This window comes from Lycorma delicatula, chromosome 8 (assembly GCF_047948215.1).
Source record: "Lycorma delicatula isolate Av1 chromosome 8, ASM4794821v1, whole genome shotgun sequence".
Taxonomy (NCBI): domain Eukaryota; kingdom Metazoa; phylum Arthropoda; class Insecta; order Hemiptera; family Fulgoridae; genus Lycorma; species Lycorma delicatula.
The window spans coordinates 46,143,422-46,160,282 of NC_134462.1; the positions used below are offsets into that span (position 1 = coordinate 46,143,422).

Genomic DNA, 16,861 nt, shown 5'->3' on the forward strand with positions numbered 1-16,861 from the left:
CTAAGGGCTAGGTATGGAGGTAGTGGCATGACGGTTGGATCCGTCACATGGTGGGTGTCTTCCCCTTGGGGTCAAAATATTACCAGAAAGATTTAGGTAGCTAAATTATAGATTAGGCCAAGTAGCTTTAAAAATTATAGATGCTTTTTAAAAAGTTTTTTAAATAAATATGATTTTTTTAAAAATAATTATTGGATGGATGTCAGCTAATTACAACTGGTAATGAAGCAATGATGAAATGGGAAACTAGCCATTTACACCTTATGTGTACCGATTCACAACTGTTTATAATACCTGTAATTGATAAGGTAACACTAGAAGTGTTCTATTCGATTTTATCCCAAATAATAAAATTCACTAGGTTTTTATGTTTTACATCAACATTGTGTTTGGATGTTTTATATTTGAATAAAGTAACTCTTTATATGCTAAACAATATGGCAGTTACTAAAAATTACCACTGCAGTAGAAATTTCAGTAATCTTTCTTTGAGTTTAATAAATATAATCTTAAATGGATGACATTATGTAATATACTTTTTTGTAATGTTAAATATTTCTACCACATTTTTCAGAGAATGTTAAAAATATTTCTTATACTAGGAAATTTTATTAACAAACAAAGAAATAAAACCAGACAAAAGGAGTTAGTTTATTTCTTAAGCTTGAGGTTCTGGTTTCATCAAAAAATATATGGCAGCTGTAAAATAAATATTAAGACTTATTATCTTGGCAATAATTTACTTAACTGTGATAATACTTTTATTTTAACTAGCATTTCAAATATCAAATTAGAAAAATATTTGTTAATATATAAAATCAAATCTCTACATGGTCTTTGCTATAAGGCTAGAAAAAAACTTCTGAAACACTTAATTTGCTACAATTAAATATTACAAGACATACACTTCACTCATTAAAATATCTAGTTACTATTCCTATCAATACAGATCAAAATACTGTGCAAAAATCTTACACTTTAAAGAATAAGCAAACATATAAAGCTTATATTATATTGGAAAGTGAGTAACCAATTGAGTTATGATTATATAATAAATATTTAATATTAAATTTAAATTTACAATTTTTACATTTAAATTAAGTAAGATTCAAACAAAAAATGAAAACAGTTTATAAACAATTTTATTATTGTTACTGATTATGATAAAAGACTGATTAATAATTAACAGTGTGCAGCTTAATGTGGCATCAGCATTTGAATATGTATTCAAAACAAATATTGTAGTAAAAAATAAATAGAAAATTAAATTTTTTTCAGTATTTTATGTTTTTCTGACTGCAGTCTTTGCTATAGTTAAGGCCTATTTGATGAAATAAATTTTCTTTTGCTGACCAACAAAATTTTGTCAGGCAATTTTTAACCTTTTCACTGGTTTAATAGTGCCCAGTTGAATTGGTGTAATCTCTCATTGGGACTTAATTCAACCTTAATCCAAAGCCCCTATATTTTTACTTCTTTTGTTGCTTTATTTGACTACAATTTTTGGTTAACAAAAATAATAACACTAAGATTTTTAGATATGTGCTCTATCTCAGGCATGTTATGAGATATCACACTGACTGAATGGTTCTTAAAAGCTGTTCTTAGTAGTATGCTTTTGTTTGTTTACTTTTTTGTACTATATATAGATTGATGATTCTTTCATGCTTTAAATACGATAAATAAATATTTTAAATTATGCTTATCTAATTTTTATGCATTCATTTGTAGAAAATAGGTATACTTTTTGTAGGCACTTATTTGTTAGACACAAGATTTTTTCAATAATTCTTTGTTTTTCTTAAAATTGTTTTTATTTTAAATATTTTTCCTGTTTAACATTATTTTAAAGTAAAAAATAAAACTGATAAAAATTGTATAAAGGTTCAATTAACCTTGCAAATAATCAATACATCTGCAAGTTTTGATGGTGAATGCTAAGCTAATTTTGGAAGTACCTTCTCATTGTTTAATCTTTTTCCAAAAACTATTCAATATTTGAAAAACTAGGTACAGGAATGTATTCATTAAGTTTATATGAATAGATGTATAAATCTACTTTTAAATATTAGGGTCATTTAAATATAAACTAGAATTCATTTACATAGCTTTATTGATATTAGATAAAATTAAAAATAAATTTCCTTGTTTTTCTACACAGTTTCCTTCAACAGAAATACATTTTCTCCACCAGATAAGTAGTTTACTGATCCTCTCATCAAAAAATCAAGATGGCTGCCCCAACAACCAGTTGCATACATAATGCTTGACTGCAGAATTGTCTTTTAATCTTTCCCATTCTAAAGCTTCTTTCAGCAAACCTAACATGAGGAAATTATATGGTGACAAGTCTGAAATGTACAGTGGGGGTTCAAGAAATGTCCAATGAATTTATTGTAAGTCTGTACTGTCTGTACTGCTGTATATGGTTGTATGTTGTCATGGAAAAGAAGCAAGTTGTGAATCAGTTGCCAGCATCATTTGTTGTGATAAGCAGTCCTGACATTCATGCAACAGCTGACAATAGTATGCCACACTTATTGTCCTTCATTCAGGCAAGAAATCAATCAGCAGCACACCTTTTGAGTCCCAAAACACAGTTGCTAGAACTTTTCCAGCTGAGACATGTTTCTTGGTTTTGATTAGTGCCCCCTCACCACTCTTCCACCACTCCATACTTGCTCTCTTGCTTTCTGGGGTAAAATGGTAGACCCATGTTTCGCCGCTGGTCTCAACAATAAAAAATGCACATCCTTTTTCCTCAAAGAGATTCAGAAGCCACTAACAGATGTCGTTCCAGACATCTCTCTGCACCTCAATCAGAAAACGTGGATCACACCTCGCCGACTCTTTGCTGTATACAAGAGTGTCTGACAAAATTGTATGCACATTCCCAACACTTATGCTCACCACTGATGCAAGTTCAGGAACAGTTATCAGGCGATAACTTTCCACAAGGTCACAAATGGCTGAATATTGTCATCGTTGATGCTGGTCTATGGACGACGTTTGTGATTTTCATTCTCTGCTGCATCACGGCCACTTCTAAATTTTTTGGCCCATCAAACACTTTTATTTTTGACAGGGTAGCATCTCCAGTGTGCCTGGAGTCAAGTAAAAATTTCAGAGGATTTGACACCTTCGTTGGTGAGAAATTGGATTATAATTTGTTGCACAACAGACAATGGTACTGCCTGCTAAGACATTCTGCTACTGTCATGGGAATGTGACGTATAGATGTGGCTGGCCAATTGCTCCCTTCACACACATCCAACTAACTATCCTCATTGCCCTACCACATTCACTGCTCTTTCTCAATCCACATGGCAACATCCCAGTTGAATGAGTCTTGTAAGCAAAGTAGTAGGTGAATTAAATTTTTTTTTTGCCAATAACATAATTGGTATGGGATAGAAGCAGAGATTAATGAACATGATAGAGTTAAAGACATTAGACTGAAGTGAGATTATTATGCAAACGGTATAGTGAATTGGTGTTCATAAAACCAACATGCCTCAATGCCTTATTAAACTGAGCAATAAAATTATGCAAGTTAAAAAATGGACCTAAAAGGCACACCCATTTATTTTTCCACTTATACTACAATGAACTATATTCATTCATTCACTCTACACATATTGCAATGTTCATGTTAATAAGCAACATCCATTTCTTCAACTTCTGTATTGCAAGCTATTCATTCGAAGATTATCTGTATTAAGAACATTGCTTGTATGGACTACTGTATAATATGGATTGTATATACTGTTGTTGTTATTGTCATACAATTCAGTCTTTATAACATCTCTGCAACCTTATGGTAACCTCAACCATGTAATTAATCCTTTGCATTCTTCAAGGATTATATTTTTAATGCTAAATTCAAGTACAACTCTATTACTACATTTTACTGGAATTAAAATGAAATCACTCATACTTCTCCGTCTAATAATTATTATAGCATTTACCTTATGCAGAATATGACTAAGGAGCTTTGTAATAAAGGCTCCTAATAATAAGTTTCTAAAGCAATAATGGTTAGTTATATTTTTCAATAACAATTAACTTGGTTTATAAAGTTTTATTAATTGGGAATGCACAGTATCAGAAAAATAAAATAAATGAGAACTAACCTTATAATGGAATTTACAATATACAGGTTCACCACTGTCATTGACTAATTTAAATGTATGAGAACCATAACCATTCATAAAACGGTAACCATCAGGAGTTCCTCGGTCACTGAATAAGAACAAAACCTGGTGAGTTGATTCAGGGCGAAGACTAATAAAATCCCAAAACATATCAGGATCCTGAAAAGATATAAAATATCATTAATGTTTGTAGCAACTAAATATACATACATAATAATTGTTCTAATATATTAGCAAATGTCAAGTTATTCTTTTAAAATATAATGAAGAATAAAAAAAACTTTACAGGATATTTAAACAAGAACCTGTGTTTCAATTACATATAGTGTCAGATATCTAATTCTGATTAACATAGTCAGACTTAAAGAAAGTTAACATGCTATTAAGTCAAGCCAAGAGCAACAGGTCATGGACTATCTCACTTATGCGTCATTGGTTTTGCACTTTTGTCAAAAAGGAGACCCAGCCAGTGATGTCAAATTTATTTTTATTTTTCTCTTTTCCCACTAAAATAAGCATAAGATTAATGTGGCAACAAGCTCATGATTAAGCCGCAAGTATGGATTATATAATGGCAGAAGTACAATGAGCCTATAATGGTCAACTGAATGTGCTGTAATTGCTGTCTGTCAGCTCAATGTGAAATGGATTTAAACAAATTTTCTAACATATAAAAGTAACACTTGAAAATCAATAGTACACAACTGGTTCATTACCTCATTTTTCATAAGCCTCCATTAATACTTGTCTAGCTATGCTCCATTCTGATTTGACTTTGTTAGTGAACTATTTCTGGTAAATAAACTGACCTAGGGAATTCTACTTCCCAAGTAACAAAATTCTTCTACCTTCATAATCTTTTCTCCTCCTATTTTCACATTCAGTGGTCCATCTTTGTTATTTCTACTACATTTCATTACTTTTGTTTTGTTCTTGTTTATTTTCATGCGATAGTTCTTGCGTAGGACTTCATCTATGCCGTTCATTGTTTCTTCTAAATCCTCTTTACTCTCGGCTAGAATTACTATATCATCAGCAAATCGTAGCATCTTTATCTTTTCACCTTGTACTGTTACTCCGAATCTAAATTGTTCTTTAACATCATTAACTGCTAGTTCCATGTAAAGATTAAAAAGTAAAGGGGATAGGGAACATCCTTGTCGGACTCCCTTTCTTATTATGGCTTCTTTCTTATGTTCTTCAATTGTTACTGTTGCTGTTTGGTTCCTGTACATGTTAGCAATTGTTCTTCTATCTCTGTATTTGAACCCTAATTTTTTTTAAATGCTGAACATTTTATTCCAGTCTACGTTATCGAATGCCTTTTCTAGGTCTATAAACGCCAAGTATGTTGGTTTATTTTTCCTTCTACTATTAATCTGAGGCCTAAAATTGCTTCCCTTGTCCCTATACTTTTCCTGAAACCAAATTGGTCTTCTCCTAACACTTCCTCCACTCTCCTCTCAATTCTTCTGTATAGAATTCTAGTTAAGATTTTTGATGCATGACTAGTTAAACTAATTGTTCTGTATTCTTCACATTTATCTGCCCCTGCTTTCTTTGGTATCATTACTATAACACTTTTTTTGAAGTCTGACGGAAATTCCCCTTTTTCATAAATATTACACACCAGTTTGTATAATCTATCAATCGCTTCCTCACCTGCACTGCGCAGTAATTCTATAGGTATTCCGTCTATTCCAGGAGCCTCTCTGCCATTTAAATCTTTTAATGCTCTCTTAAATTCAGATCTCAGTATTGTTTCTCCCATTTCATCCTCCTCAACTTCCTCTTCTTCCTCTATAACACCGTATAACTCTTCAATATATTCCACCCATCTACCCCAAAATTTTCCTTAACTTTCCTATATACTCCGTCTATTTTACCAATGTTCATTTCTCTTTCTACTTCTGAACACTTTTCTTTAATCCACTCTTCTTTCGCCAGTTTTCACTTACTGTTTATAGCATTTCTTAATTGCCGATAGTTCATTTTACTTTCTTCATCACTAGCATTCTTATATTTTCTACGTTCATCCATCAGCTGCAATATATCGTCTGAAACCCAATGTTTTCTACCAGTTCTCTTTATTCCGCCTAAGTTTGCTTCTGCTGATTTAAGAATTTCCTTATTAACATTCTCCCATTCTTCTTCTACATTTTTTACCTTATCTTTTTTACTCAGACCTCTTGCGATGTCCTCCTCAAAAATCTTCTTTACCTCCTCTTCCTCAAGCTTCTCTAAATTCCACCGATTCATCTGACACTTTTCTTCAGGTTTTTAAACCCCAATCTACATTTCATTATCACCAAATTATGGTCGCTATCAATGTCTGCTCCAGGGTAAGTTTTGCAGTCAACGAGTTGATTTCTAAATCTTTGCTTAACCATGATATAATCTATCTGATACCTTGCAATATCGCCTGGCTTTTTCAAAGTGTATATTCTTCTATTATGATTTTTAAATTGGGTGTTGGCAATTACTAAATTATACTTTAAATATTTTACAATTACAGAAGTTGGACAAGAAAGTGAAGAAAGTCCTCCACACTATACTTCATAACAGAATGTGTCACAAAATTCTCCCAGGACTTTTATAACCTATTCTACTTGTGAAATAATGTAAAAAATTCATAAAAACATATGTCCTAAAATGCTTCATTTACGAGTTATGTCTAATAAAAGATTTTGCTTGGCTTTCAGCTATCTTGATGAAATGAGGTCGTACTGACATTTTATGATCTTTTTTTAAATGTTGCATGTGGGTAAGAATCTGTTTGATCTATTCGTAAAAATGGTCCACTTGGATAAAGCAGGATGTTAAACTTTTAGTGTGGGATGATTGCACAATGAGTCATCGAACTCATATTGAAGCGACCGATTGAACCATTTCAGATATTAGATCATGCGGTAAATTAATGGGTGGTATAACTTTCATGTTTGCTGGAGACTTTCGGCAAACATTGTCTGTTATTGTGAGAGGAACTAGGGATGATGTTCAGGCATGCCTTCAATCATCACCCTTATAGAAATTTGTCCACACTATTAACTTAAAAACTAATATGAGGGTTCATCTTGGAGGTGGCGATGCTAACTTACCCTTACAACTATTAAACACTGGAAATGGGGCTCTTCCTCACAATGATGGTTACATTTCTGTTGTTGAAAACATTAGTACCATTGTGCATACAATGGGTGATCTCATCCAATATTTATCCAAAAATTAGTATGCTTTCACAAAAACTGTACGAGTGGGTTTGCGAAAGATCTAATCATAACTCCTCAAAATAATTCTGCATTTGGAAATTAATACGATTTTAGAAAAAGTTGAAGGGCAAAGCAAGAATATCGATCTGTAAATTCTGTAATCAATACCGAAGATGCAGTCTACTATCACTCCAGGATTTTTAAATTATTTTAATGTTGCAGGTTTTCCAGTTCATAGTATCAATCTTAAAATGGGAGTTCTGATTATTTTACTATGAAACATTAACCCTCCAAAGTTATGTAAAAGCATGAGGTTGCAAATCAAAACTATGCGAAATCATCATTGAGACTATTATTTTGACAGGTCCAGCAGCAGGAGAGCTTGTTCTTACACCTCACATCCCAATGATCTCAACAGACTTACCATTTCAATTCAAGCGACTGCAATTCCCAATAAAACTTTCGTTTGCTATAACAATCAATAAAGCACAAGGCCAGACATTCAAACACATTGGTATTGATTTACGATCAAAGAGTTTTTCTCATGGACAATTATATGTTGGATTTTCCAAAACTGGTAATTCAAAAAGCCAATACATTCTGCTAACAGAAAATCAAAACACCACAAAAACATCATATACTCGGAAGTTCTATCAATTTAATACTGTTAGAAAATGGGGTGGCTACTGTTGACAAATGGGTTGAGAGAGGGGATGCTCTATATATATATATATAAAAAATAATATTTTAGGCGTTTAGTGATCAACGCCTAGCAATAACTATTGAAGATAAATTGATCAAAATTTGTATACGCTTTATCCTTATGGTGTAAGTGCATACTAAGAAAATCCACTTTGAAATTCTGAGTTTAATGGGTTAAAATGGAGTAACAATGAAATTATAACCATTATTTTTTTATTTCTCAGTAACAGATGTTAGATATCAACCTAATTTTTGGAGTGTATAATCTTAATATGAATATCTAAAAATTGATTTCTACATTTTTTGAAATTCAGAGATTAAAAGTGTTAAAATGGATTTTTGATTTTTTTTTAAAACCCTACATTTTTTTAAATTTCTTGGTAACAAATAAAGAAATCAATCAAATTTTTGGTGAGTGTAATCTTCATGTCAATGAACCAATTTCTAGATTGAAATTTGACCTTGAAAGGGGATGAAAAAAGGTAAAAGAAATTTTGAACAATGATTGTAAATTTTCCCAATCCTGACTATAGTAAATTAGATATTCAGTAGATTTGGGCTTGCAAATACTCTTCAGATAAATATTTAAAAACTATTTTAGGATTTTTTTACTCCCGATTTTTTAAGGGGTATGAAGGTATATGGCGCTGTGGCTGAACCAACACAGCCACTGCTAAAATAACTGTATGTGTGACTGGCTGCACCTACTTCCAGTTACTTGACTAAAGAACATAAAATAAAAGAATTGACTGCTACAAGAAACGCAAGCAACCATGTAGCTCAGGCAAAGCTGCGATGGGGAGCTAGTTTATTATAAAACTGGTACATAAAATGTACTTTGGTCTAGTATACAGTTTCTAAATAAAATCTGAATTTTTCTAACTTTCCTTTGTTCTATTCAACGTATCTTAAACAAATGTGTTCAGAATTAAATTCTGTACAAGTTTTTTTGAAAGATTTATGTGTTTGTTTATTACCTATTTAAAAAAGTTATTGTACATTAAACATAAAAACCAGGGTTTTTTACTCCAATATATTGGTTTTCACTCAGATTTCTCACATACTACTGTATATACGGTTCTGGGACTTATGTTATCTGAAAAATCATAAGAAATTACTAATTCTGCCTCTTAATTAATGTCCTAAAAATTTCTACCTCGTAGAAATTTCAGCTACCTCGTTTCACTGGGGTAGCTGAAATCTGAGTGAAATCTTTTACTAGCAATACTTGCAAATGAAACATTTTAGGACATGTTTATATGAACTTTTGCATTATTTTCTAGAGTAGAATCGGTTATGAAAGTACTGGGAGAACTTCATGATACACCTCCTGTATAGGTTAAGAGGATGTTGGGTACTACTACCGTAGGGTACTGTTAGATATTACTTCAGAGGATAAGATGAATGATAATTTTTGTAGCGTGTGAAAATGCCATGCCTGACAGGGCTTTGAATCCGGGACCTCCAGATGAAAGGCCGAGATGCTACCATTCACGCAACGGAGGCTATTGATTACAAACAACATCACTTCAATTGGTAACTGCACATTATAGGCTTGTTTCATTGTTGGTTAATGACTAAAAAAATAAAATAAAAAAAATTAACCTTTAAGTGAGTGACAGGGTTCCTTTTTTGTGTATGAATGAAACTTGGGAATAGAATTGGATCACGGATGAAAAATATAGGAGTGTTATTTCCAACAAGATCCCAATTACCATCTTCAGTATAAAATTTAACAGCAAAACCTCTTGGATCTCTGTAACATAAAGAAATAGTTACAAATACCATTTCTGAATAAAGTCATAAATTTACATAATTCTACTAAGGTTAAATGATAATTTCAACAAAAAAAAATTAAACATGGTCGTTTTAAAATGAAGTCAAAATTAATTTTAAATATAAATGAGAAATAAGGTAGACTCATCCGGAAAAACACAGCAAAAACAATGTAATTCAACTAATAACCGTAGGTAATAATGTGAACATTTAGAATCTGATAAATTTTTATAAAAATATAAACATGGTCACATGAGGCTTCAAACTTTCCAGATCTTTTCTTTCTCTTGAGTACCTTTGAATTATTATTTTTTGTATGCTTTAAGGCAGTGTTCTGCATGAACATGCATATAACATTATAAATATAAATAAATATTCATGCACATTATAACATGCATATAATTAATTAACAGAAAAACTATAACTCCTACATATCAACAAACCAATTAAAAAACGATAAATAAATAATCTATTTATATATAATTAATATTAAAAAAGAATATATCTTGTTATTAATGAGGCTTACGTTACGAGAAACAGTTGGTAATACTGCAGTTGTGGCTGTAACAGGTGACTGATGGTGGAGAGGCCAGACTAACATATGGTTCCTAAAAGGGACAGAGTACTTTCACAGTAGCTTTTGATGAGATTAACTAATTAATAGTTGATACAGCCTAAAAAATAGAAAAGTCTTGCATCTGCAAGGCATTGAGTATTATACAGCTGAAAGCAACAGATAATTACAGCTGAAATTTCTTAGAAAATTTGATTTATTATTCTTCATTTTAATAAAATACAATTCTATTCACTTGGAAAAAATATTACAGATTCAAGTCATTCAACCAGATCTCCCAGATGGGGACTACTCAACAGGATATCATCAAAAATGGAAAAACAATGATATTCTTAGTCAGAATGAGTGATATCAGAAACTTAAATAAGAACAGTAGAAAAGATAATTTAAAAAGAGAAATGGATAGACTGAGATTAGTAAGAATTTTGTGAGGAAAGTGTAGCAAGATTTTTGTTTAGGAAATTATAGGATTATCATAAAATCAGATAATGAAAATATAGGAGTGGAAAAATGGGCAATGAGTGAGTGTACAATTACAAACAATATATTGAAAGAATTACTGTAGTCAATTTAGATTCAAAATCAGGTCAGTCACAATTGTATAAGTTTATAGACCTATATGGATACCGGAGACAAAAATAAAGAATGAGAAAACTGTAAGTAAAACAGCATAGAGAAAAAATACCACACTGGCAGTCAGACCTCTCGCATACCCAAAGCATCTTTTGATACCAGTGCTATATGACTATTATTTTTCTAATAGTTAATAAGGTATACTCTATGGTGTAATTCAATACTAACAAAACAAATTTACATAGTCAATGTATATCTGCTATTATTAACTACAAATTATGTTAATAATATAAACAAATACACAATATGGATATCAAATTCTCTTTAAATATTTTCTTTATAATAATCCATTATCTTATATTTGGCTATAAAGAAGAATTCATTACAAGTACAATTGATACTGCAATGAAAAGATTTGGTTTAAGGCTTCATAAAACTTAATATTAAGTAGTTTGTTTATAACAATTACTTCATAGAAATTGAAATATAGACATATTTATAAAATAACTATAAAAGTTATTTATGAAAATAATGTAAACGTACATGACACTTCTAAGACATTATTAGTACAGAAAATTTATATAAAAACTGGAAAAATCTCAAAATTTTTATCAGAATATCTTAAGTTAAAAAAAGAAGTAATTAAAGTAATGTCTGCAATCTTTTTTTTTTCAAATACTTATACTTGAGAACTAAAAGTACAGGACTTTGAGTAACTCACCTTGAAATAAGTGGAATTTCATTTATTATATTGAATTTTTTAAACTAAAATTAATTTCTAAGAAAATAAAGGGAAGGTAAATGGGAAGTTAGGGCTTGGTCAAAGAAAAACATAAGATGTTTATCCTTGTTTATGTTTATCCTTGTACATAATTATAAATGAAGTTCTATTGCTCTGTAATAAATATAAACTACTGTCATGTGTTTGCGGCTCGAATAGGATATTGAGAGATTGACAATTGGAATGTTTATACAATTACAGTTTATTGGTTTAAAAACATAAGTAAAACAAGCCAAATCAATAATAATGACAAGGAATAATAATAAGAAGCGACAATAACAAAACAATTAATAAAAATAGTAGGTAGACAAATATTAATCATAGTGATCACAACCACAGTAATATTCAGAATAGTAGTAGTAATAATAATAATAATAATAATAATAATAATAATAATAACAATAATAATAGACAATAAAAAAACATCTCACAATAATAATTAGAATAATGACAATAATGCCAACAGTAGACAATAATAATATTACTAGTCAATAACAAACAAATAACCATAAATGTCAACAAACAGAGATTACATTCAAAACAGTATTTAAAGTAATTGTCAGGATTTATTTACAGGTAGATAAATAAATAATGAAATCCAGAATTCAGTCCCATTGACAAAAGATATAGCATAACTGCTAGTCTTAACACTTTTAACCACTAGTCTTGTACTAATAAGAGTAGTATAATCGATAAGACAAGTATAAAGTTCTTTTACTCAAATACCTTTGCTGTTCACAAATAAAATTACCGTAACAATTTAAGAATGAAATTTAGTACACATCTCTTTTACTTACAAAAACTCACCAAACTATTTCTTGTTTTCTTGGAATTACTCTTGTTTTGAGTACTTGGAATTACTTGTGTCATCGCCTCAGTTGTATCAAACTTAATTCACACTGGAAATTTGCTCCTTCATTGTCCTCCTTGCAGAATGCGCTCGCTGACTGATGTCTCACAGACTCTCCTCGCTGAACTGATGTCGTGACGTCTTGCTAGACTGGTTCGTAGAACTCACATCTCACAGACTGACATCACAGACTCCTCGTGGAACTGATTTTGTACAACTCACATCGCAGACTTCATCTCGCAGAATTCTGCAGTTGAAGATTTTTAACTGGTCTTTTCTGGAGCATTTATACTCCTATCCTGTTTACCTGCTGGACCGGAACCAACTTGAAGTGTGAGAATGATCGATCGAGCCCTTTTGTTCTCACACACTTCAAACCTTGGTCCGGTAACTCTTTTCATGTAACGACATGTGTTTATTGTGTGTCAGTAGGCAGTATTACAAAAATGATTGTTAAACAGATCTGTTATCTTTACTAAAAGGGTTTCGTTTAGCCCCTTTCTGGATTTCTCCCAGAATTATATTTTGTACTACTTTCTTCTTAATTGGGAGAAATCCATTACTCAGGTACTCTATAGTGGTCTTGTTACACTACTAATATTGAACACCTTTAATATATGATTATACCTAGTGAGTGGTACAGAATGATATCAAATAGATTACAGATTACACAACTGAAAAGAAATTATTCTGAAATGAACTATAAAACATTTCCAGGAGTAGACATCAATACTGGTCATTATTTGGTTATAATTTAAATATGCATTATTTAATGACAACAGGAAATTATACTTTCTTTCTTAAAATTTTAACAATAAAAAAACTATTATATTACCTTGCTGTGTCAGCAGATCCACTTTCTCCACCAACTGTTGAAAATCGTATAGCTATTGGTGTACGTTTACCGACTTCTGAAAATACTTTTGCCTTAGTGTAACGTGTGATATCATGAGTTACTTCAAAGTAACCAAAAGCACCTGAAAATATTCAATTTTATATAAAATGTGCACAGAACATCAACATATTTAATTTAATACAAAACAAAGTAAAGATTATTTAAATATACAATTAAAAATATTATATAAGTTAAATATTATTACATTATATTAACAGTTTTAACTATTTTTTAATGCAATGGTAAGTTATAATTGAGAATTGAAACGGTCTAAGGATTAAATGATCTCTACAAAAATTACTTCTATTTTATTGCTTTATATACACTGCTCAATTAAAAAAATAACACAAGAATATAAAAGGATTTATAAGCTTACAGAGTTGTTTAATCTGATTACCACATGTCTTAAAAATCATTCATCAAATTTAAAAATCCTCCATGCTTTGATCAATTTTGATCATATTTTAGGATGTACCAGCATAAGTATCAAATAGCAAGCTACCATGCAGTAGCTAGTGAGATAATCCTGACCGCTAAGGGAAAGACAACCACTGTGTGATGTTTCTGGCTGCCACACCACCCCCTCCGTACCTAGCCCTAAATATTGCTTGTGAATGCTGCAAGCGACATTCCCATCAGTGTACTTCTAACAAAGTTGGGCAAGTAGAAACAAAAGACATCTCAGTTACTCTTAAAGAAGATTGAATCTGCAATTATTGAGTGAAGGAACTGAAATCACCTACACCTACCCGAGGAGGTAAAAGTGAGTTTGACACACAACTTGAACTAAAACATAAACCAGTAAAGACTGGTTCTTTACTATAACTAGTAAAGAATTAACAAAAACAAAGAAACAAGAACAATAAAAACAAAAGAGACAAAGGGAAAATAGGAAGCCCAGCCGGGACTAAACCACCTCCACTATCATTTTTTGTTGTTAGATTAACCAATTCCTCACTATAGACCATTCAGTCTAGTTACCCCAGTTCTGATTCAAATTCAGCACTGACCCAACAATGTCCAGTCAACAAATGATCTTGTTACACTTCACGTCATATTTTTTTTCATGCACTCATACAGCACATTAAAAGTGTCATGTAACACCACACTCTGTGAGCATAAACCTGTATCAACCAGGGCGATTCTCCCTAGCTCGCCCCGAAAAGCACTGTGACCGGAAAGAAACTGTGCGACATATTTGGGGAAATCCAGGGGTTGCGCGCGCCGCAAGCACCTAATATCTGGGAAGAGATCATTTGTATACCACCCGTCTTCTGCCTCATCCCATCTACCTTGCCATAAATCAAATCCATGCTGCTCGATTTCCCGGATCTTTCGCAAGTCAACTCGCCCAACTTCCTAGCAGCATAATGTTCCTGCCTTTCTATCACAAGAATATCGATTGGTTTCACTCCCGCAATTACAAAGACCGCCTCTCGTGAAATAGTTCGGTAACCATCCGTTACCGTCAGCAACATAAGTCGTTGGATTCTCAGTAAAATATTCCGTTAACTTTAAAAATGTTAGCCTTCCCGCACAAATAGGCGCTGCATATAGCACAATTGCCTCGCACATGCCTTTGTACAGGATTCTCAGGGTCTTAAAATTAAGACCCCCAATCAAGATTGACCACACGTTGAATTCCGAAGAAGGCACTACCGGCCTTCTCCGCGACGTATTGAAGGTGCTTCTTGAATTGCAACTTCTCATCCAGAAATACTCCGAGGTACTTTTGAGCCTGAACATATTTAATACGTTGGCCTGCCATCGAAATGCGGGCTTGCCGACTCACAGCCAAACGGCCTTTGAAGAGCATCATAGTGGTCTTATCAGAGCTGAACGTCAACTTGTGTTGATGACCCCACAGCCCAATATCCTGCTACACGAATGGCCCTGAGCTCAACCTCCCTCCGCAAGCATCCTATGATAAGCAGGAGCCCGTCGTCGGCATAAGCTACCAGGCGACACTCATTAGGCAATCTCAGCCGCAGAAGAGAATCAAACTCGACCACCCACAACATAGGACCCAACACAATGTCTTGGATATAATCCTTAGACAATGTCTTACCCACCTCATGGTTACCCTCGCGGAGCAATACATCGTGACAACTGAAATAGCTTTGCAGTACCTGCAATTCGCTTGCAGTACAATCTCTTCTTTGTAAATGGTAAATAACTGAAGATCACCACAGGTAAACGCACCGGAAACGTCCACGAAAATTCCCAAGACATATTCCAACGCGGTCGTCGATACCATATTCCAACCCCCGTAGGGGAAGACACCCACCCCGTGACGATTCCGGTCGCCACATCGATCCCCGTTTCTAGCACTTTTAGTTATTTTAATTAGAGTCGTCTTTTGCCCTCTAACTTTTTACATTTCATAGTAATAAGCCAGGCCTCGTTGGGATGCCGCCAATGTAAATGCCTCGGTAGAAATTTGCATTAGTGAGTTAATGACTCAGCCTTCCCCTTCGCTGTAGGTTTCATTTGGACAATCGTGACTGTCCTACTTCGTTGTCCTCTGAACTAGCTAACTGACTTCGCGGAAGCACGAACCTCGCGCCTAGTTCTACAATTTTATAGAACCCACTTGTGTGTAAATGTCTCATTATATTCGAGGCAAATGAATAAATAACATACCACCAAACATGTTGTTCGCAACAACAAAATTTATTCCTAGTTTTCTTAGTGAACTCACCTTTAGTTCATACCCCTGACGTCGATACCACATCCCAACCCCGTAGGGGAAGACACCCACCTTATGACGCTCCTGGTCGCTACACCCCTGCCATTCCTAGCCCTGATGGGCTTTAACGGGAACGTCGATACCACAGTCATCACACAGAATATGACATTCCTTGGTGCCTTTTTCTGGACGAAACTCGTACTGGTTCTCCATCAATAACCCACGTGATGTCAGCCTCTCATTTATACAAAGATAAAATTCATTTATACAAAAAAGGACCTTTTCAAAGTCCACACCAGGAATCCCTCTTCGCCGTGCAGACCTTACAAAAATAATGAGATCTTCGATCTCTATACTCTGCAACCAGATTGCCCGCAATTCCGGATCACCTCGCGCTGAAACGCTCCCCGTAAACAACTGATAGTCTGTTTCAGACCTGATAATTCTCTGTTCCACCATGGGGCAATCCTCTCTCAACCTGAACTTCAAGGAAATGAATATTCAGCAGCATCAATGAAAGCTGCTAATAACCTAACTGCAAGGTCCTCTAAAGCCAACGTCTCCAGACTACGATCAAGAACACGAAAACTGGTCGACAAGAAATCAACAAACCTCCTCCAGTCCGTATGCCTGTGCAGAAAAATATCATGCTGAATCGGAA

At 33.2% G+C, this 16,861-nt stretch overlaps 1 protein-coding gene across 1 annotated transcript in view; it reads right to left on the reverse strand.

Annotated features, from left to right (window-relative positions):
* The window catches only part of Cat (Catalase), a 114,074-nt gene that overhangs the window by 17,838 nt on the left and 79,375 nt on the right, over positions 1-16,861 (reverse strand). Inside the window, exons 3-5 of the mRNA XM_075373824.1 lie at positions 13,452-13,593; positions 9,668-9,818; positions 4,134-4,313 (exon numbers count right to left, since the gene is read on the reverse strand). Coding sequence (XP_075229939.1) covers positions 4,134-4,313; positions 9,668-9,818; positions 13,452-13,593 — 473 coding nt within the window. The remainder of the gene's footprint in view (positions 1-4,133; positions 4,314-9,667; positions 9,819-13,451; positions 13,594-16,861) is intronic.